Below are 23,726 nucleotides of genomic sequence, written 5' to 3' on the forward strand. Positions count from 1 at the left end.
TTGTCTTTAGCGATTTATTTTCAATGTGGAAAAAGATATCGAACTCCTAGAATCAGCCATTGGGATCAACCCATTTCAACTGGGTAATCGGAAATGGGAGGATGTAAGCCTAGACCTGAAGACAAAATATCAGTACGTCGTCTCCGCAAGAACGTGCCGAGAAAGGGTTCTGTGTCTAGTTAAGAAGTACAGAACGAATGAATTAAAAACGAAAACTGGGACAGAGGAACAGCGGAGCAGAAGGGGGACATTATTACAAGAAATAATTTCCAATGTCGATGGAGAGCAAGCTGCTATAGATGAAGAGCTGGCAGCTGACGAAGAGGAAGTTATTAGTGAATTACAAGAGGAAAGTACTCCGATAAGACCAAATAATAGAATTAAGGAAAAACAACAAGCCGATAAAGAACGAGAGCAGATTTTAAAGCGGTGCTACATTGATGCGGCTGATGGACCAAAAATTCAGCGCTCTAAACGGCAAAAAACGGAAGAAGATTTAATAAGACAAAAATTACTTCATGATATGAAACTTGAAAACAAACGCTTTGACTTAGAAGCAGAAATAAAAAAGAAGGAAGTTGAAATTGAGGAGAAGCGCGTTAATCTGGAGTTGCAAAGAGAACAAAGATTAGCAGAAGAAGCACTCAGAAACCATGAGACAATGACTTCAATTAGTAGAGCTCTTCAAATCATTAGTAATTATTCTGTATCCAAAAACAATTCATTTTGATTACAATAATTATCTAATGTTCCTTCTTCGTTCTCTTTGTAACTCAATTTCAGTATGTTTCTTAATTAACACTAATGTTATTGTAATAATATGTTATTATATTTAACTTTAAACACACAAAAAAAAAATGAAATTGTTTCAATATGCTCGTAAGATAGAACCAATAAAAATGTTAATTACAAAGCATATATTATTCTGTATTTTGTAAATACATTTCTAAATCCGGAGGATTACACGAAAACATCACAGAAACTTGACTCCCCCTTAAACAAGTGTGACAGTTTGTAAGTAGTGCACCTACAATGTATTGTTTTTTTAAATTTTGTAAGAATAACTTTTGATTTTTTTTAAAGTCCAAAAATGCAAATAGTTGGATTAATTTTCCAAAACCATATTCAACACTAACCCTTACAGCTGACATATCCTTGTTGAAATTTTTTTGATGATCTGTTAGTGTTAACGTGTTTTTATAACCAACTTTGATAAATCTTTGATTTGCATATCCGGGGTCTCCATACAAAATGAAGTTGGTACCATTATCTTGTACGAATATTGTTTGTAATTCACGTAATAATCCAGTTAAGTGCAAAATCATGTCTTCTACCATTAATGGGTCCATCTAAACGCCCAATAATTCCATTTGGCAGCACAGTGGATTGATATTTTAAAACATGCTGTTTTTTATATCCGCTGTAAGTTAAGCGTTGGCCATGTTTTGGTCTACAAATCGGAATCGGTCTTGCTGTCCCATCTATGAAACCCACTACATTTGGGTAAGCACAACCAGCAGCACTGATGATATGACTAAATCGTTCCAAACAGTCTCTAGTTAACCACTTATGGCTTCCAAGAAAAGTACGTGGTATGTACGCAAGTATTACACTAAGGGTACTGCGCATGCGATACGCTTAAATTGTAATGTTCGGCTCTTCTCAACGTTCTCTCGCCCTCCAACCATCGAACTGTTAACACAAGTCATTTCAGCCTTAATATAGAATAATAACCAATACGCGTATTATTACCAAACATACCATGGCGACGAGGATAAACTGAAGATAAAGCAAGATAAGGTCAAAGTAGAAGTGAAGAAAAAAGTCGTAAGTACGATATCTCCAGAGAAACACGTGGTTAACCAATAAAAGCCATGACGGGAGAGACGAAGAATATTGGGTCAATGGAAAGGTACGACGCATCTATGGATTTCACTATTTATAATGAACTCTTCGAGCAATATTGTGCTGCAAACGCCATCGAACCAACAAAAAAAGTGGCAGTACTGATTATTAGTTATCTCTCAATGGAAACGTACAAAACGATACGGGACAGATGCTTTCCGGACATGCCAGAAGACAAAAGCTACGAGGTTTTGGTACAGTTGCTCAAGGAATAGTATAGTACCCCGATAAATGTGTTCAGGGAAAGGATAACATTCTACAAGGCAACGCAAAACACTGATGAAACGTGTTTAGATTGGTACACGAGGTTAAAAAGATTATCAATAAACTGCGCTTTCAAGTCACTGCAGGAAGTATTAGTGGACAGATTCATATCTGGTATGAGACAAGGAGCGGTCTTAGATCGTCTAGTTGAAGAAGACGCGACCAAGAAGATTGAAGACCTTGTGAAAATCGCGATTACAAAGGAGACGGCGATGGCAAATTCATATAAAGGAAATGAAAATGGAGGAAATATTCAGGTCGTAAAAAAACAACAGAGAGGACAGAGCAGCGAAAGCCAACCAGGGAAACAGGGACCATCAAGGGCTTGGACAGGCAACAAGAACCACAGACAAAATAAAACAGGCATGAAGACCCAAGAGCGACAATACGGAAGATGTGGAAAAAACCATGGAGGATTATGCAAATACATGAAATACAGGTGCAACAATTGTGGCAAGATAGGACATTTAAAATCCGTGTGTAGAACCATGGCCGACTCCATTAATCTCTAAAGAGATATGGCCGTTCCAATCGGCATTTACAAATTGGCTATCCAAACAATTGAAAAGTTCTCTAAAGTGGTGCCATCTGACAATGGAAATGTTAAAAAAATACAACACCGATCAAGTTGACATTAAATTTTGACAATTTGTAATTTAATAACGTCAAATAAATTCAAATCAGGAATGTTTATAACAGAACTCATTTTATTATATCAAATGGAATAAATAAAAATAGCAATGGAAAATTCTAATCATATTAATGTAAGTAGATATCCCTGAATACCTATGCACTAAATAATAATAAAAAGGAAATTACAACTTTAGAACCTTTCTGCTGACTGGTTTGTGCTGCAACAATTTTGTCTTGACCATTGACTAATCAGTCTGTGGTTTCAAGACATATGTTGTCCAAAACAGGTTTTACAGTTGTTGTTACAACAAATTTACATACTAAACGTTTACGTTTTTCACATTTAAATAGAGGGTTCTTCTCTAGGTGAGGAAATATTATGTTCAGCAACTGTTCACAAGCTCTTTCAAATTTTAAAAGTGGAAAAATTTTCAAAGCAATGTCCGATATTTGTTTCACAACCCCTACAAAACGAGAATTCGGATAAGTTAGTCCCCCACGATCTTGTTAAAAAATCAATTTTAAGAGAGGTCCAGGAAGTTCAAATGATAATAGCGGAGAAAGACAGTCATCACAGTGAAATTTGTCATCTAATTTTTTTATAATGTACCCTGCTAAAAAGGGACAGAAGCGGAATAAATATCTGCGACTTGTTCAATATTCTTACACAAATTGATTCTTAAATATTTGTCAGCTGGAAATCCAAAGAAAGGTTTAGTACTGTTCCCACACAAATAACATTTCTTCATGTCTGACGATTTATTTGCAATTACCGCTCAAATTAGGATAAAACATCAATGTCAGTCAATAAAGAAATCTGTAATTAAAAATTAATATGCGTAAGGACCACCAGAGTCCGCCAGTTTAGGGTCACTTCATATCATACTTTCCGTACTTGCCAAAAAATGCCAAATGGAACGGCCATATCTCTTTAGAGATTAATGGAGTCGGCCATGGTAGAACAAAAGGCAAAGCGGTAAATTACATGAACGTGTGTGAAGAAAACGATCAGGTCAGTAATCAGTATCAGGGGGGTGATGCGATCAACACGATAGATTGTATTAATAGTGTAGGTATAAAACCGATAAAAATAGTTGTTAAAGTCAATGATCAGTTAGTCACAATGGAATTAGATAGTGGATCGCCAGTGTCAGCTATTAACAGAGTTTTCTATGATCAATATTTGTCTAATGTTACTATGGAAAGCTGTAGTACAAATTTTACAGGGTATACACGCGAATTAATAACTACAATAGGAATAGTAAACGTAAAAGTAAACTATAACAAAATGTCGCATGATCTAAATTTTTATGTAATTAGTAATGGTACTGTGAACATATTAGGCAGGAATTTTATAGACAAATTTAATCTAATAGAAAATCTTGTAGGAGTGAACAAGTTAGGAGAGGTAGATGTCGCTGAGGTACTAAGGCAGGAATTTCCTGAAGTGTGTACGGATGAAATTGGAACATTCAGGTACGCTACGGTGTCTCTGCAATTAAAAACACATGCTATTCCGGTTCATCAACGACCAAAGTCGATACCTCTCGCTTTAAAAGATAAAATCGAAGCTGAATTACAGAGATTGGAACAAAAGGATATCATCTCACCTATTGTTACGAGTGAGTGGTCTTCCTATATTGTACCCGTTGTAAAGCAAAATGGTAATGTCAGAATTTGCGGTAGTTATATTGGGCTAAATAAATGTTTAGAGGATGTGTACTACCACTGCCTCCTCTACTTAACAAGCCGTGTTGTGCGAAATACGGCAACACTGTGCGGCGGCTGGTCAACCTGTTCAACCTGTTACATCTGTGCCGGTGTGTAGCAGTGCAAAAGTGTTTATCTGGTTTTATTTATTATCAAATTTTAACTAGTAGTGAACTTTTGGAATTAACTTGTGAAAATATTAATTTTTAGGAATAACGGAAATTTCAAACGGTAAAGTGTAGCGTAAAGTAATTTGCTAATTGTTCAAAATAACCTCAATTTTAGATGCCGCGTAAATGTTGTGTTCCTGGTTGTAATTCCAATTACGACAGTGAAATAAAAAAGGGAGGTCCAGTTGTATCAGCCTTTAGATTTCCAAAAGCTGAAGAGAGAAAAAAGTTGTGGCTTTTAGCTATTCCCCGCAAAGATTTTTCACCCACTGCAAATAGTGTTGTCTGCATGAAACACTTTTCTGAAGACGATATAATTCGCTATGACCTGTACAAAACAAAGGACGGAACTACACAACAATTGCTATTAAGGTGTCCCAAGTTAAAAGAAGATGCACTCCCAAGAATTTTTCCAAATCTGCCGAAGTATCTGACTAAAGAAAAGAGTGTTGTCAGGAACGACCCTCAAGAAAGAAAAAAAAAAGTTTTCAACAGAACCGCCGCAGCAATTGACAACTTTTTAAAAGCAGACATTATTCAAAGTTTTGAAAATGTAAAAAATGACTTTGCTTCAAAAGTTGAAAGTGTTTCTAAGTGGCATGTGATAATGAAGAACAGTGAATTATTTTTTTATACTTTAAGTGTTGATTATGACAATGGAAGTGATGAAGGTGAACATCTTTATATAGTTAATAGCGTTAAATTGGACCAGAATATGAGATTGAAAGTGGTGATAAAAGGTAACGAACTGTCATCTCATGAATTAAAGTGGATTCTTCCATGATTTAAAACTAAGTCGATGGTCCCAATTGAAAAATATATTAAGCAGGTACCATAAGTTTGAAGAAATTAATTGTAAATCTGATCAGTCTCAGTTTGAATTATACTTACAGAAATGTAGGAACTATCTAGAGAAATGTTGCGAAATGGCAGAAATTCATGATTATGAACACAAAAGACAACTAGAGATTGTTTTTGATCAAGTGTCACAATTAACATTAAAAAAGCGTAGATATTCACCAGCCACAATCTTGTTTTCGTTTATTATGTTTTCATATTCTCCTTCGGCCTATAAGTTTTTGCGAAATTATTTGCTGCTACCCCACAAACGCTATTTGCAAATGTTATCGTCATCATTTAACATTAGTCCTGATAACGAAAGCAATAAAACAAAATATTATTTAACGCATGTTACCAAAGACCTATCTGAAAGAGAGCGATATGTTAATTTATTAGTTGATGAAATTTACGTTAACAGTAAATTAGATTTTAAAGGTGGGAACATCATTGGTAATGCTAACAATAATCCTAGTCAGTTAGCAAAAACCATTCAAACTTTTATGATTTCCTCAACTTTTGGGCACTTTAAAGAAGTTGTACATTTAGTGCCAGTCAGTTCTATGACTGGAGACCAACTCCATGCTTTGACCCTAAAGAGCATTAAATTCATACAAAGCTTTGATTTAAAAGTAGTGTCAGTGGTTACTGATAATAACCGAATTAATCAAAATATGTACAAAATTTTTGCAGATAAAGAATATTTTCACAATCCATCATTTGAGAATTTAAAAACATTTTTAACATATGATAATGTTCATATTTTTAAAAACATAAGAAACAACTGGATTAATAAAAAAGATGCAAGTTGCACATTTCGTTACCCAGATTTTGAAGATCACAATATATTAAGAAATGCGTGTTTTCAGCATTTAAGACAGCTTTACAATGCTAAAAAAAAAAACGCTTTAATAAAAAAGGGCTACAAATTAAATTTTAAACCATTATACCCTTCCAATTTAGATAGACAGAATGTAAGTCTTGTAGACAATATTTTCCATCATACCACTATTGCAGCTCTGAATACAGTTGAAAATTTTAAAGAAACGGGAATGTTTTTAAATATTATAAGAACATGGTGGGAAATTGTCAATACCAAAAATATTTTAAAGGGTATAATAAAGCACAATATCTGGGCAGGCCCTATTTCAGATTTAAATGACATAAAACTGGAATTTTTACGTAAATTTGTGGTTTGGATTACATCTTGGGAGCGCTTAGGGAAACAATCGGGGTTATCGATAGATACTTTTCAGGCTTTAAAAAGAAGTACTATTGTATTAATTGAAGTAACTGATATTGCTTTGACGAGATTTCAAGTACCATATATTTTACTTGGAAAATTCCAAACGGATAATTTGGAGAAGAGGTTCGGTTTGTATCGTCGATTATCCGGTTGCACTTACAATGTTTCAGTGAGGCAAGTAGTCGAATCTGAAAAAAAATTAAGGGTCCGAAACATTCTGAAATTAATTAATAAAAAGCATTTGTCCCTTAAAGACATAGTCGTTAGTAATTGTGATGCAGATACTGATGCAAATGCTGAAACCGTCATTACCGAATTTCTTTCCATTTTAAGCACCGACTATTTAGATGTGTGTGAAATTGATCCATCCTCGTATATTTATGTCTGTGGATATGTGTCACATTCCATAGGTAAAAAATTAAACTGCAATTTGTGCACTCTGCTCTTGCAAGAAGCTAAAGGCGAAACACTGGTGATGAATATTTTGATTGTTTGCAACGAGGTGGCTTGTCTATTCCCAGTGTTGCAGTAAAAACAATATTTTTGCATATATCGAGCGAGCAATATAATTTGTAATCGAGTTACATTTGAAATAACATTTGAACAAGGTACGTGTGTCTTACCAAATTCTGACGATTAATGATGTCTACAGTTCCGCCGTTTGATGGGTTTTGGAAATTTTATTAAAATTAATGCCAAAAATTTTAAATTGTACTGAGTCGTTCAGTTTTGCAATTCTGCAGTTTTTAAAATTCATCCCTATTTTTTACATGATTTGAATATGTATTCGGCTGTGGTATTTGCAGTAAGACCTTGACCGATATTGGATGTAACCAGTGTTGCCAATTCGTGGGATTTATCCCTTTTCACGGGATTTTAAGCTTGTTTAAGGGATAAAGGGATTTAAGCCTCTTTTCGTGGGATTTTTAATAGTGGTAATATTCAGTTATCCGAAGATTCTTGTTCCTTGTTTACATTCACATGACATATCGAAACAGCGCTACCGCTACCATGGTAGTACTAAATTGTCCTAAATGGTAAATCAAAAACTGTGATCAAAAATCTTCTCGGTGTGGTCGGTAATGCAGTTAACTGAACTGATTTTGTTACTCCTTTAGTCGTGTTTTAGGTTAGGTATCAGTCTATCAGTTCCTCAGCTGTTGTCAACTGTCGCCATCACGAAATATTTATGGTTAAGTTTATTTTTTATTCCTGTTGTAACAATTTTTAAAAGTATTTAGTGTGTGTATCGAAAAATAATTTTGTAAGAAAGATAAGAAAAATGTCTGATACAGACACATCAAATGGTAATGCAGAACATTCACATAAAAGAAAAAAATACAGGCATGCTGAGCATAAACGTTTTCAGCTCGCTTGGCTGGAAAAAGACAAGTTTAAAAACTGGCTGCAACCATTAGCTAATAACAAAGAAAAATGTCGGTATGTAGTATGAAAATCATAGAAGTACTTGGTTGATGATAATTATTATTAATTACAGGTGCAAGGTTTGCAATATTGAGTTGGTCTGTGGTCTCACAGAGCTAACAAGGCATTCTGAAAGAAAAAAACATATTGAAAAAATGAGAACTGTGAATTTAAATAGAAGTGTTACCAATTACTTTAAAAATAATGATGGTCATGAAGAAAAAGTAAAGAGAGCTGAACTTAAATTAGCATTATTTTTTGCTGAACACAATGTAGCTACAATGGTTGTGGATCATTTAGTCCCCTTATTGAAAGATATCTTCGGTGATTCGAAAATATTACAAGATGTGAGATTAGCAAGAACAAAATGTAGCGAGGTTGTAAACAACGTTGTTAGCAAGCATGAAACCAATGTTTTAGTTAAAAATTTGAAAAATAACAATTTTTCAGTATTAGTTGATGAGAGCACTGATATATCAAATCACAAAAACCTTTGTGTTTTAGTGAAATATTGTGATAACGATGACAATAAGACTAAAACTAATTTATTAGAGTTAGTACCTTTAGATGCTAAAGACTGCAGTGCAGAGAATCTGTACAATGCTTTTAAAGACTGTTTATATAAGCACAATATTCCATTAACAAATATCATAGGTATAGCTTGTGATGGAGCAAATGTGATGACTGGTCACACTAATTCGTTTTTCAGTCGTCTTCAAGATGACATTCCACATGTAGTATTAATGAAATGTGTATGTCATTCTGCCGCCTTGGTGGCTAGTAAAGCTTGCGAAAAGTTACCACGAGGACCAGAAGATCTAATTAGGAATATAGGGTCTTATATTACTGGAAGTGCCAAGCGTTGTGCAATATTAGTAGAGTTCCAGACATATTTTCACCAAGAACAAAAAAAAATCTTGAAGCTTGCAACCACTAGGTGGTTGAGTAGACACCAATGTGTGGTGAGAATCTTAGACAATTGGACATCTTTAGAACATTTTTTTGTTACAGCAGCTGCTGAAGATAAATTAAGATGTGCGGAAACTATTCTCAAAGATATGAGAGATGTGTACACCAAAGCATATCTTTATTTTTTAAAATATGCTTTAAATTTTTTAAATGCATTCAATGCCCTTTTTCAATCTAACGCTATAATTATACATCAACTCCAGGACAATTGCAATAGGTTGCTCTTGCAATTGTGTAGTAACTACCTAAAAACAGAAGTGTGTTATTGCAAAGATTTGAGCGCCATTAATTTAGCGCATCCAGAGTATTTTGTAGAATTGAAAAATATAAAATTAGGTGCTGCATGTGAGAGCTATTTGCAATCAGCACCACTGGCAGTCCAAGAAACAGTGAGGAAATATTGTTTATCATTTTATGTTACTGCTGGATCAGAAATTCAACAGAGATTACCTATATCCAACTCTATATTTAAATCCATGAAGTTTATGGACCCTGAAATAATTTTTTCCCCAACAAGGCATTCAGAAATACAGCTCACTCCCTTAGTAAATCAGTTTAAAAGTCTAATTGATGAAACACAATTGTCTGTCGAATGGCAAAATCTACCATCATCTTTTAATGAACAGGAAAGAAAAGACTTGAAAGTTATGCCACTTGACAAAATGTGGCTGGAAATAGCAAATGCTAAGAACTTTGACAATATCTTGATGTTTCCAAATATAGGCAAATTAGCTAAAGTAATTCTCACATTACCCCATTCGAATGCAGAAGCTGAGAGGATATTCTCTCTAGTGACAGACATTAAGAGCAAGAAAAGAAATAGAATGGGTGAAATTACTTTAAATGCAATGTGTGTCATACGTAGTGCACTGCATCAGAGCAATAAAACTTGTGTTAATTATGCAATAGTCAATGATATGTTGAAACTGTATAGCAATTTTTACTCATTTAAAGAGTGAATAAATTAATTTTTATGTTGTTAGTTTGTTTGTTAAATTTTAAGAATTTAAATTAATTTTCCGTGTAAATCGGTTTCTTTGTTCTATTTTTTACATGATAAGAGTTTATGATTTTGTTTTGATAATAAAATGTATACCATACAAGAAAACATTTTAATTATTAAAGCTTATTTTCGAAGCGTACGTTTAATAAATGAAGATTGGCCTATTCAATGTGTCTACTTGTGACATGCGCAATATAGCGCAAAATCGCCAACTGCAACCAAGAAATGTAAACAACAAACAGAAAAATTAAGCAGGGATTGAGTCAACTTTATCCCTCAAGCGATCGAGTTTTCTTCATAATTATTTAATAATTTTTCAAGAGTATTTTGTAGTTATGCAACCAACAATTGTCAATTACCTTCTATCCATTATTTCGAGAAGCGGCATTTTTTAATTTGCATGGAAAATCCATAAGCGACTAGATGAAAATCATTTTGAAACACCCGGTATAATAAATAATTATGGGATTTTTTTTTATTCGCGAAAATTTCAAAGAGCAATGAAACGAACAATTAATTGTTGCATCAATTAATTTTGTTCGTTTCATGGCGCCTTTGATCACGTTTTTTCTTGCTCTCCCAGTATATATGTTACAGCGAATATCCGAAATCCGTTATTATGCATAATAACTAGACATTTTAGGAATTATGCGTAATAACTAAACTTGTCAGTTATTATGCATAATAACCGAAAAGATTAGGGATTATGCGTAATAACTGAAACTTTCAGTTATTATGCATAATAACGGAAACGTTTAGGTAATACTGATAATAACTAACAGAGGAACAGGAATTATGCATAATATTTTCAAAAAAGCTACCCACCCTGCCTCGCTTTACCCTACATATCACATGTACACTTGATTTAAAAAAAAAACATTGGTCTAACGAGTTTAGACAGTACTTCCCTCGCTGTCGGAAACGTGACGACTGCATGCCTATTGTGTTTTTTTCGTATTACATTTTGGTAGCGGGACATTTTAAAATAAAAATTGAGTAAGTATTAATTTTTTCAATTTTATCATTATTTGGCATTGACATCTTTGTCTTTTTTTTGTGATTCCTATGATTGCTTATTAAAAACGAAGTCGTCTCTGGGGTGTATAATATGTCGCCTATGCAAAAATTGTCAGGCGTGAACAGATAAAAGGAACATCCTGTATAGTACTTGTAATTTAAGACAAATAGCCATAACACTTATCAACTTGTAGACGTGACGGTGAAACATAAACTAAACTAAAACATGTTTTCCACAAATTGGAATAACCGGATGACAATGCCGACGGACCAGACTTTTTTTATTGCTCTGATTTACGTTTATTGAATAAAACACTACATTTTATTCGGTTTTTGGATGCTGTAATTCATATTTGGTTAATTATAACTCGTCTAGATCTAGGGGAGCATCCCCTAACCTGCCCCTAGATACGGCCTTGTCTAGGGGTTATGAAATGTCGAGAAAATTTGAAAGTAACAAATTGCCCAATGGACTCCATTACTGAACGTCCTTAGCTTACCCTCGATAAGAAAAACAACTTGTGTTTATGTATATGCATCGAAAAAATGTCACGTAGAAATTAGTTTGATTTGAATGAGTTCGTCCCCTCAAAACAGAGGATCAAAACAATTAACTAGTAAGTTACAATCGACATAATTTTGGGTAGAATTTATTGGGCAAAATTTTGAGATAACGTTTTGTGAGGAAAATAAACAGATTTATTTTGATTAATAATTTGCCAAGTATATAGTACTTCAAAGTATTTAGTTTTGTAATTCTTGATTTAATCCACTTAATTGAGTCAGTCATTAATTTTTTTCAGACATCCCGTATAAGCAAATCTACAAAATATTAATGCAGTGATAAATCACAAGTATAGAGTCATCATTCTTTACACATTTAGGATAGGATTTGTTCAGTAAAATTTTAAGGTGACGTCATCAATTTTAGAAAGCAAATATATTTTGATTAAAAATCTTACCATACTTATGATAAATTTAAAACATCTCCAAGATTTCAAAATAATCGGTTTAATTAATAAAATAAATTCACGCATTCATTAATTTTTTTGAGTCACCCTGTACATGCAAATTCAAAAAATATGAATGGAATGATAAATCACAAATACAGACTCAACATATTTTGCACATTTGAAATAGGATTTATTCAGCAAAATTTTCAGGTGACGTCATAAATTTTTTAGGGGGGAGAAGCAAAGACATTTTGACTAAAAATTTACCATGCCTATGGTAACTGTAAAACATATTCAAGATTTCAAAGCATTCGGTTTTGTAGTTCCTAATTAAATCAATAAAATAAATTCACACATTCATTAATTTTTTGAGTCACCCTGTATATGCAAATCAAAAAAATATGAATGGAATGATAAATCCCAAGTATAGACTCTTCATAGTTTGTACATTTTAGATAGGATTTATTTGGCAAACTTTTGAGCTGACGTCATCAATTTTTTGGAGGGGACAAGCAAATATATTTTGACTAAAAATTTACCATGCTTATCATAACTGTAAACCATCTGCAAGATTTCAAAGCATTCAGTTTTGCAGATTCAAAATTTAATTGCAAAATGTTGCTTTATAATTTTGACTTTTTTTCCAAAAATCTGGACGTTTCGGGTAAAAACTCAATTCGGAGTCGTAAACTACATGTGTAGGACTATGTTATTTTATACAATTTAAAACCCATTTACTATGTACAATTTTGACGTCATCGCATTAGTGGTGGGGCTGCTGATTAGACAAATTTTGGTTAGCATCTACATGATATTCCTAATGTAAGTACAAAATTTCACAACAATCAGTCCGGTACTTTCGGAGATTATCTGTCTAATAAAAATCCGGGACGGCAGACAGACAGATAGACGGACAGACCAACAGACGGACAGATGGACAGACAGACGGAAACGGGAGACCTATTTCTTCGTCCTCTAGGGGTCATGAAAGATCGAGAAAACGTAAAAGTAGAGAGTCGGCCGACGGACTCGATTACAATACTTCCTTTGCTTACGCTCGGGAAGTAAAAACGGGACAAATTACAGTAACATAAACGTCATATTCCCATTGCTTTTCATTGATCTATGAGAACCTGATTTGCTTATTTTGTCCCGTTTTTTGTGAAATCACCTGGACATGTTAGGCAATGTGCTTAATGACTAATGTTTCAGGTATTATGCATAATTCCTGTTCCTCTGTTAGTTATTATCAATATTACCTAAACGTTTCCGTTATTATGCATAGTAACTGAAAGTTTCAGTTATTACGCATAATTCCTAATCTTTCCGGTTATTATGCATAATAACTGACAAGTTTAGTTATTACGCATAATTCCTAAAATGTCTAGTTGTTATGCATAATAACGTATTTCGGATATTAGCTGTAACATATACATACCTACTAGAGAAGCAACGCGGGAATAATGTAAATTTAACAATTTGGTGTGGGATATTTCGTAATCTTGGGTTGGCAACACTGGATGTAACTTGAACCACTGTTCAACTGTTCGTTACGTTTGAGGTTAAGTTGATTGTGTTTTCCAAGTGTTTTCGAACTGAATTGTGTCTTTTTCTGAATTCTTTAAGTAACTGAAGGGCCGTAACGAACGATTTTTTTCTTTTGTTGTGTTTCGTAGTGAAAATCCTCTTAAAAAAACAGTTCTTTTCAGAACTAACTTGTTTTCACTTTGGAACATAAGACTTTTATGATTGAGTCTTATTTTCGAAATGGTCAAAAAATCGACGGACAATGGCAATATTCAATTCCTGACACGTGGACCGAATTTAGAGAGCAATTTCCAAACAATATTGTGGATTATGCTAATTTTTGCAATGCTTTAAAGCGTAGTGTGGGACAGTTCAGAGAAACTGGGTCTTTGCAAAGAAAACCAGGAACTGGCAAAACAAAAAACAAGAGAACTCCTGAAAATATTGAAAATGTTCGAGAAATCATGGACGAAGTCCCAACAACGTCTGTTCGTCATTTGCAACAACAAGTGGACTTGTCATATGGCACTTGCCGAACAATATTGAAAAAAGACTTGGGATTATTTGCTTATCGATTACAATGTGTGCAAGAATTACATCACGGGGATTTTCCAATCAGACGTGAATACTGTGAGTGGTTTTTGAACACATTTGATGATGAACTGCTAGAGAAGACATTTTTTACGGATGAAGCTTGGTTCCTCTTGAGTGGTTATGTTAATTCCCAAAATATGCGAATGTGGAGCCAAGAGAAACCACCTTTTTATGTTGAGGCCCCACTTCATGCACAAAAAATTGGTGTTTGGGCTGCAATTAGCCGAAGACGCATCATAGGCCCATTCTTTTTTAATGGTAAGAAAATGAAAACTAAAGTTTTAACTTTCTTCCTCAACTTATCATTTTTTAGGCAATTTAACAGCCATTCGATATCTGGAAGAAATTTTGGGGCCATTCATAAGAGAACTCCATGATGATGAATTAGCTTTTGGTTTTTTCCAACAAGACGGTGCCACAGCACATACTGCTCAAATAACAATAGCGACATTACGAGAGTTTTTTGACCAAAGAGTCATAAGTCGAAATACTGAACACATCTGGCCTCCAAGATCATGTGATCTTACACCTGCTGATTTTTTTCTCTGGCCGCATTTAAAGAACACAATTTATTGTACTTCTGTTAATGATTTGGAAGATTTAAGGAACAGAATAACCCAAAAAATCAACGAAATAAACAACAATGAGGTTATGTTGAACAATGTCATTGATGCAGTTCGAAGAAGAGCTTTGCTGTGTTTACAAGAAAATGGGAAACATTTTCAGCATTTATTGTGAATGGGGACTTTAAATAAAGTGTTTAATGCTCTAATGGAAATTAATTGTGAATTTAAGTGTTATTTTTTTTTTATTAAAAAGTAAATGATGAAAATTCAAAATTTTGGTTTGTTTTTGGCTGAAAAATGTGTTTGCACAAGTCGATTTACCTCATTAAGGTGAAAACAAACCATCATCGATTTAAAAGTCGATTCCTTTACTGTGGTCAGACTTTATGGAATTATATTCACTGAATTCGCCCCCACATTTCAGGATACGTTCAAAACAAAGAAGATGAGTCTTACTAAATAAAAAATCTGAAGATTTAAATGGTTAATCATTCATTAATTCATTATTTAAATTCCGTTTTGAGTTCACGCCATTTTTTTCTTTCGATCTGTCAATTTAATTATGAAGTTATGAACTATGTGGATCAATCATCGACGTGACCTTTCCGAAACAAATGAAAATCAAGAAATGACTCGATTACAAATTATATTGCTCGCTCGATATATGCATTATTGGAATATATCGTTGATGACCGACAATTTGAGGAGAAGTTCTTGTTATTAACAAATTCAAAATTTGTTCTTATAAAGTTGACAATGTTGAGTTTAGAATCGTGCCATTTTTTCGCAGATTTTGATTCTCATTGCTTGTGTGGTGAAAATATAAAAGAAGTTTTTAAACAGATATCCTCAACATTTGCAAATATACTTTTAAATAACTATACAAAGACACAAATGTGTGCTGCATTCGGGACAAAAAAAAAGAAAACTAAAAACTCTTTCTTAAATTAATTTTTTTATTATGCAACAGTGTTTCCTAATTCAACTTAATTTAGTCATTTCAGTGCCTTTGATTTTTAATGTTATATGATGTTATCTGCTTGTCTATGTATGAATTGTAGTACCTAATAAATTATTAAATTTCATTGACTTTTCTGTGTTTTTTTTTGCAAAAGAAATAGTATATTTTTGGTAGAGTAAGAATAAATGGTGTGTTGGCTTGACAAGGAGCCATAGCTAAAGACATCCATATGTATATATAATATAATTAATATATATTACTTTTCCTGTGCGGCTTTAGCTCGGCTCGGCATCGACGTATGCGGCCGGCCTCCGTATCGGTTCCTAGGCGCTGTTGCCAGTTCGTACAGCACGGCTTGTTAGTAAAGGAGGCAGTGGTATTACCCTTTACCAAAGATTGAACAGATTTTTGCATCATTGCACGATAACGTAAAATTTTCTAAAATCGATTTAAAGGACGCTTATCGGCAATTTGAATTAGATGAGAAGTCAAAGCATTTAGTCACAATATCCACACATAAGGGATTATACAAAATGAATCGTATGCCATTTGGAATTAAATGTGCTAGTTTTTATTGTTAAAAACATATAGAACAAATTTTTCAAGGTGTAGATAATGTTTTTGTATTTCAAGATGATATATTAGTACGTCATAGAGCAAATGAAAATCACATGCTAATATTACGGAAAGTTTTTCAAATACTATCTGATGCAGGTTTAACGGTAAATCTTGATAAGTGTAAATTTAGTCAAGATAGAATTTCTTATTTAGGTTTTGATCTAACAGCTGCAGGATTAACTAAAAATAAAGACAAAGTTAAAGCTATTTCAAATGCACCACAACCTAAAAATATCACACAACTTAGATCATTCATAGGCATGGTAGGATATTATTCTAAGTTTGTACCTAATATCACAGATATATTGTCACCAATGTACAAGTTACTTCAAAGTAACGTCAGATTTCAATGGTCAGAAGCTTGCGAGAGTGCATTCTCAAAAATTAAAGAAGTTATTTTGTCAGACGATGTGTTAATGTACTTCAACCCCGAATTACCAATAATAGTAACCTGTGATGCTTCTGAAACAGGTATAGCAGCTATATTATCTCACAATGTTAACGGTGTTGAACGTACAGTCGCGTGCGTATAGTAACGCGGAACGAAATTATTCGACGGTACACAAAGAAGCGCTAGCTTGCTATTTTGGTATTAATAAATTTGAGGAATATCTGTACGGTAAGAAATTCACTCTAAAAACGGATCAGAAATCGTTAATTAGCATATTTGGGAAGAAATCAGACATTAATCCTATGCACGCGAACAGAATTAAAAGATATGCGCTCTATTTTTCAAATTTTAACTTTGATATTGTACACATCAGCGGAAAATCTAATTCAGTAGCTGATTGTCTCTCAAGATTGCCTTTAAATTTAAAAGTAGATTCCAGTGAGGACAATGATATGGAGAATATTTTATTTGCTAGTTTAGACTCACCAGTGGATAATAAAACGATAGTGGAGGCAACAAATAATGATAGACTTTTATCTCAAGTAAAATACAGGGTGACTGCGAAATAAGTGCAAATATTTTAACCACGGCATCCCCCACCCTAGTAGAGCCGAAATATAGAAAAAAGAAATTAAAAATCGAATGGGGCAAAACCCCCATGAACCACCCTCAATACGAAGGCACTGAGCCACCTTGTAAACAGAGTTGGAAAAACGTTTGAATAAAAACGACCTAAACACTTTCAGTTTCAATTAAAAGTAAAACCGACTTTTTGCTGCTTATCATTCGTTCATTCATTTACTCATTCATCGTTAAAGGTCAGTGTGAAAGTTTTTTGGTAATTTTGATTCTGACGGATGTTTGGTCCTTGTCACAACGATTTTACGTTGTTTATTGGAACAGAAATAAGAGCAACTTAGAATGCTACTACCTTTTTACAAGAAATGTTGAAAATGTTGTCCTTGACTAGCAATACAGGCGTCAGAGCGTCGCAAGAGGTTTGTTGATAGGTAAAAAAACACCGGAGTAGCGGGTGTCACTTTCACTTGTTGAAGCTCTTCGATAATTTCTGGACACTGTTGATTTCCACAAACGAACTGTTTCATCCAACTGATACACATTTATCGAAAACCGTCTCTTGAAATCGTACTTGTTGACGACTACGTGGAGTTCCATCGGACAAAAAGTGAGTTACACAAGGTGGACAATCAGCGGGCTCCAAACCCTGTACTTTGTCAACATGGTATGGATGTGGCCGTATTCTTTTAATGTAGGATGCACTACAAGCTGTGAAAATCCAACTTCTTCTTTCTGTCCTATCACGGCCACGATCGTGAGTTTGAGGTTGAAGGTACCATGATCTCGGAGATGCTGTACCACTGATGCACCCATTACCATATCGACACAATCTGCATGGGAAAACTGCACCATAAACCGATTTCACCGACCGCTCGATGCTAACTGGCCCTTTTCGTGTTTTTCACGTTGCGATTAAAAAAGTGCCTGATAAAGTAACTTTTTTGGTTCTTTAACCGACTCGCTCTGTTCCATTCATTGTAGTAATTATGTAGGTCACAAAACAGTCCAGCGGCGCGTACAACAATTTACATTGAATTTCAAATAATTTTTTCTAGACACTGCTACTACTTAGGACCGTGAATTTTACCCAGTGACATAATCATATTGTGAGCTATTCCCCATTTTTTTTTTTGCATGTATTTCGCAGTCACCTTGTATTTTATTTTGAACGATTGGCCAAAGAAAGTAGAGGGGGAGTTAAGACCGTACTTCTGTAGAAAATTGGAATTAGACATAATGAGTGCGTATATTATGGTCATCGAGTAGTAATACCTACGTTATTAGAACAAACAGTCTTAAAAGAATTACACAGTTCACATGAAGGCATAGTACGAACAAAAGCGTTAGCTCGTTCTTATCTCTGGTTTCCTAAAATCGATAAAGAAATAGAAAACATGTGTAAATCTTGCAATCACTGTTTAATAACTAGATCAAGTCCGCCAAAATCAGTGGCACCATGGCCGAAATGTTCGGAACCTTTTACCACTATTCATATCGATCACTTTAACCTACGGGATCACAATTTCTTGGTAATAATCGACTATTACTCTAAATGGATCGACGCGTATTTAGTTAAAAATTTGTCATCGGAGACAACGATAGAGTGATCCTAATAATCGTAATGTTAATATTCAAACGTTATTATGTAGATTTTTGTTAATTCATAACAATATCCCTAATAGTACAGTATTGTCCGGTTATAATGAACCCGCTTGTAATGAACTTCCGGCTATAGTGTACTGTATTTCAAGTAACGAAATTTTTTCCATATATCTAATGTATTTTTTTTCGGTTATAATGAACCACTGAATCCGCTTGTAATGAACTTTCGGATAAAATGAACTAAATATTATTCAAAATAAAGTGCAGTTTTCCGTTTATAATGAACTTTTCGGGGATTCCCTGATTTACGCGCTACGCATTTCCCCACCAACTTGCTTTCTGTGCCAGTCGATTCTTGGTCACTGTGTCGAAGTAGCGCTACATAAGTACTTACTTGTGTAATAACATTGTTCGAAATGGAAAAACAAAAACGTAAAGCTCTAACCTTAAAGGACAAGTATGATATTATACAAAAAATACAAAGTGGTGTTAAACAACGCGATGTTAGCCAGGAAATGAACTTGATAAAATCCACTGTTTCTATGATATGGAAGCAAAGAGAAGCCATTTTATCAGCGTATGGTCAGGGAAATTCTACGTGTAAAAAAATGAGAAAATCAAAGCACCATGAAATGGATCAAGGGCTTCTTAAGTGGTTTACACAAAAAAGACAAGAAAACGTTCCTGTAAGTGGTATTATTCTACAAGAAAAAGCTAATGAAATGGGTAGTAAAATCGAAAACAAAGACTTCAAGTGTTCTAAAAGTTGGATTGAACGTTTTAAAAGAAGACATAATATCCGAACAGGAAAAATTGTGGGTGAGTCTGCAGCAGTAGATTTGAATGTTGTTAATGACTGGTTAACTAATGTTTGGCCTCATATTCGGAAAAACTATGACAGTGAAGACATTTTTAACGCTGATGAGACAGGGCTCTTTTATCAAATGACTCCTGATAAGACTTTAAAATTTGTGGGAGAAAGTTGTGCTGGAGGAAAGTTATCTAAATTGAGGATTACAGTTTTAGTAGCTGCCAATATGTCTGGAACAGAAAAAAGGAAATTGTTGGTTATAGGCAAATCTGCCAATCCTAGATGTTTCAAAAATAAACAATTGCCCGTAAAATACAAATCAAACCGTAACGCGTGGATGACCTCTGAAATTTTCACAAATGAACTGCTTGAATGGGATGAACAATTAAAACAAAAAAATAGGAAAATTGTACTTTTAGTTGATAACTGTACAGCTCACCCTGAGATTAAACTAAACCAAATTAAATTAGTTTTTATGCCACCGAATACGAGTTCAAAATTACAACCGATGGATCAAGGTGTAATTCATTCATTAAAGAGCCATTATAGGAAAATTTTACTCGCGCAGATGATAGAGGCTATGGACAACGGAAAAACATTTTCAGTTAGCATTTTAGATGCTGTAAATTTTATTCACATGGCTTGGCAAAAGGTTAGCAAAGATACAATAGCAAACTGTTTCAAGCATGGAGGATTTTCTGAAAAAAGTGCTGAATTTGATGCAGACGATGAGCTTCCCCTAACAGAATGGTTAAAAAAACATGAAGATGATCCTGGACTTATTTTCACAGATGTGGATAATGCAATTGAAATTGCAGTGCAAGAGAAAATCGGGGAATTTAATTTTGAAGAATATGTGGAAATTGATAACGACATAACGGTAACAGAAAGACTAACTGACGAGCAGATTATAGAATCAGTGACATCAGTCATGGCAACAAGTGACGAGGCCGAGGGTGAGGAAAATGAGTCTGATGAAGATGTTGATGTTTATGTTCCTTCTCTTAATGAAATGGCGCAAAAAATGGCAGAGACTCGCAACTTTTTAGAATCGCGCACTGTTCCGGAGCCTATATGGAACAGCTTTTGCAACCTCGAACGCTATATTAGTGACATTCACTTTTCTAATAGATATGTACAGACAAAAATAACTGATTTTGTCAAGTAGACTTGTGTTTATGTGACGTCTTGTTATATGTAATTACATAAATAGCTATGTTTTTTTTTATTTTTAGTTTATAAACCAAGAAATATTTTTTGAATTGTTCCCAACGTAGAATTGAAGTAAATTGAATTTAAACAAACGCAGTTTTTATTTTTCCGTTAATAGTGAACTTCGGATATAATGAACTAGTTTTGTTACATTTTTTGAGTTCATTATAACCGGACGCTACTGTACTTCAAGTGAAATACCAGCTCAATTAATGTTTGGCAGAAAATTACGACTACGTTTAGATTTGCTAAAAACACGATCTGCAATAGTAGAGACGACTTCCTGTAAGAAAACATTTAGAAATTTTGAGATAGGTGACTCCGTCATTATTCGTGATTATAGGAATCTCAACCACAAATCATGGATAAGGGCTAAGATTGCAAAAAAACTTGGTAGAGTTGTATACCTATGCAGATTGCAAACGGGACAATTGTGGAAGAGACACTTGAATCAAATTAGGTCGGCAGTTGCAGAAACCGAAATGTCCGAAGAACAGATAGAAAAAAACGATAACAAATTTGCATTGCAGAGATGCACGGGTTTGCCTGTGGGATCCTATTTCAGATCAGATACTCATCCGGAAGACATTCATCCCATACCTGGCACATCAGAGACAACTGCGCCTCCAAACGATATTTCAGATCACGACACCTTATTACCTCAAATGACTCAACAACCATCCATATTATCCCGACCAAAAAGAGATGTTAAGATACCTCCAAGATATAGACAATGATTTTTTTTTTTTCTCTTCTTATCTTTTAGTCAATGTCAAACGAAAGGAGGGAGAGGGAAAATAGCTAGAGTAAAATGTGATAGTTTAAGAGATTATGTTAGTTTAAGTAAAATGTGTAGTTTAAGTGCAATATGTAATTCATAGTACTGTAAGTGTTAAAAGATTAGGGGGGAGATATATGGTATGTACGCAAGTATTACACTAAGGGTACTGCGCATGCGATACGCTTGAATTGTAATGTTCGGCTCTTCTCAACGTTCTCTCGCCCTCCAACCATCGAACTGTTAACACAAGTCATTTCAACCTTAATATAGAATAATAACCAATACGCGTATTATTACCAAACATACCAGTAAGTAAATGGTTAAACTTGTTATAAATGCAATGTGTCATCCAGTTAGCAATTCTTGATATAACAGTGGAGTCACGATAAAATATAGCTTCTAAATCAGTAAACGGTTGGGATAACAAAGCCGTCTCAGTAAAATGAGCATTCCTTCAAATCCAGAAAATGTTATTCCATTGCTTAATGTGCAAATTTTTGGAATTCCCAGCCCATTATACAGACGCATTAGTTCATTTTTGTTGAAACGAAAAAGCTTGTCACACTCGGTATCGCTAATACTATCGATACTAAAAGTTTTCATTTTCCGGAAACCACGTTGAATGGATGCTTTTCGATTCTGAAGCAATGTGTGATAGTATTCTATACTTATAATTCCTCTTAAATAAAGTCTTCTTAATTGATTTGAGGTATACAGGGTATACTCCATGTTTAGTAAAGCACTCAAGGTTATTAAATGCAAAGGCCAAATGCAGAATGACAATAAATTGTTACCGCCAACATATACACGTATGCTTGTCAAAATAGGTACGTTATTTCGCAAAATTTGAAATTAAATTACGTGAGATGTATAGACGTTCACGTTAAACTTGGACGGATAAGTTCTGCGTTTCGTATTTTCGCAATTTGTGTACAGACATTTACGTTAAAATTGTACGGATACGTTGTACGTTCGGTATTTTCGCTAACTGCCTATTAACCTATTTTTTTTTAATAAATTGTTTTTTGATTTTATTCACTCATTAAAGAAAAAAAAAGCACTTTCGTCCACTATTAGACGTAGTGGCCACAATTACCCCCTCCTCCCCTATATTCTAAAGCTTTGGAATGTTTTTTTCTGTTTTTTTTTTATTACAAAAATCGCTTATAGCGAATGAATCCAATGGTCCCTTGAGTTCTCGTTATAGAGGGGTTCTACTGTAATATATTACAGCTCTAATCTTAAAAATCTCCCCACTCCAATTTGTCTCATATCCTTTCTCAAACGCATGCTTATATTTACTGATTCTTATGTAATCACCAATTTTGTATTTCGTCGCCCTAGTTCTTTTGCTAACAGTCGATGTCGAATTTTTAATATTGTGATAAACTTTCAAGATATTATCAGAATTTACGTCGACAGGAGCAATTTTTATAGTTTGATGAAAGCTATTATTGTAAGAAACGACGAAATTTTGTAAAACATCTATGTACATATTTAAAAGTATTTGCATTAGTAAAGTACATTTTTGATTTTAATGTTCTCTTAAAACGTTCAACAATGGCTGCCTTTACGTCGGGAATTTTCGCAACGTAAAAGTTGATACCGTTCTTCTTAAACAAGTTTTGAACATTTTTAGCGAAAAATTCTTTTTCTTTATCGGTTTTTATATCGCTAGGGATTTGTTCGATACAAATTTCTTCAAAAGCTGCAGCTACATCAGAGCCAGTTTTGCTATATAACGGTATCACATAAGCGAACTTAGAGAACACATCAATGACGGTCAATAGATACTTCATACCTTCGTTATACGACGCTAATTTTCTCATATCAGTATTTCTTCTTTAGAATAACATCGTATTTCCTTCTTTCAAACAGCAACACATCTTTCGGAATATCACGAATTTTGTCCACTTATGTTTGGTTACACTATTGCTAGTCATGTATTTTCA

The 23,726-nt window shown here is 34.1% G+C and overlaps 3 protein-coding genes across 6 annotated transcripts in view; 2 read left to right on the forward strand and 1 right to left on the reverse strand.

Moving 5' to 3' along the window:
* Positions 1-23,726, reverse strand: part of LOC135123729 (uncharacterized) — a 251,917-nt gene that overhangs the window by 218,619 nt on the left and 9,572 nt on the right. The gene's annotated exons all lie outside the window — the stretch shown is intronic.
* On the forward strand, positions 13,903-14,991 carry LOC135123194 (uncharacterized). Its single transcript, XM_064047688.1, has 2 exons — positions 13,903-14,511; positions 14,567-14,991. Exons 1-2 carry the CDS (start codon positions 14,124-14,126, stop codon positions 14,989-14,991), a joined length of 813 nt encoding a protein of 270 aa, XP_063903758.1. The 5' UTR covers positions 13,903-14,123.
* Positions 19,387-21,730, forward strand: LOC135123865 (tigger transposable element-derived protein 4-like). Its single transcript, XM_064048741.1, has 3 exons — positions 19,387-20,916; positions 21,217-21,278; positions 21,337-21,730. The coding sequence occupies exons 1-3, from the start codon at positions 19,387-19,389 to the stop codon at positions 21,728-21,730; spliced, it is 1,986 nt and encodes a 661-aa protein (XP_063904811.1).

This window comes from Zophobas morio, unplaced genomic scaffold, assembly GCF_036711695.1.
Source record: "Zophobas morio isolate AGI-343-1 ecotype UQ-CSIRO unplaced genomic scaffold, CSIRO_AGI_Zmor_V1 ptg000006l, whole genome shotgun sequence".
Taxonomy (NCBI): domain Eukaryota; kingdom Metazoa; phylum Arthropoda; class Insecta; order Coleoptera; family Tenebrionidae; genus Zophobas; species Zophobas morio.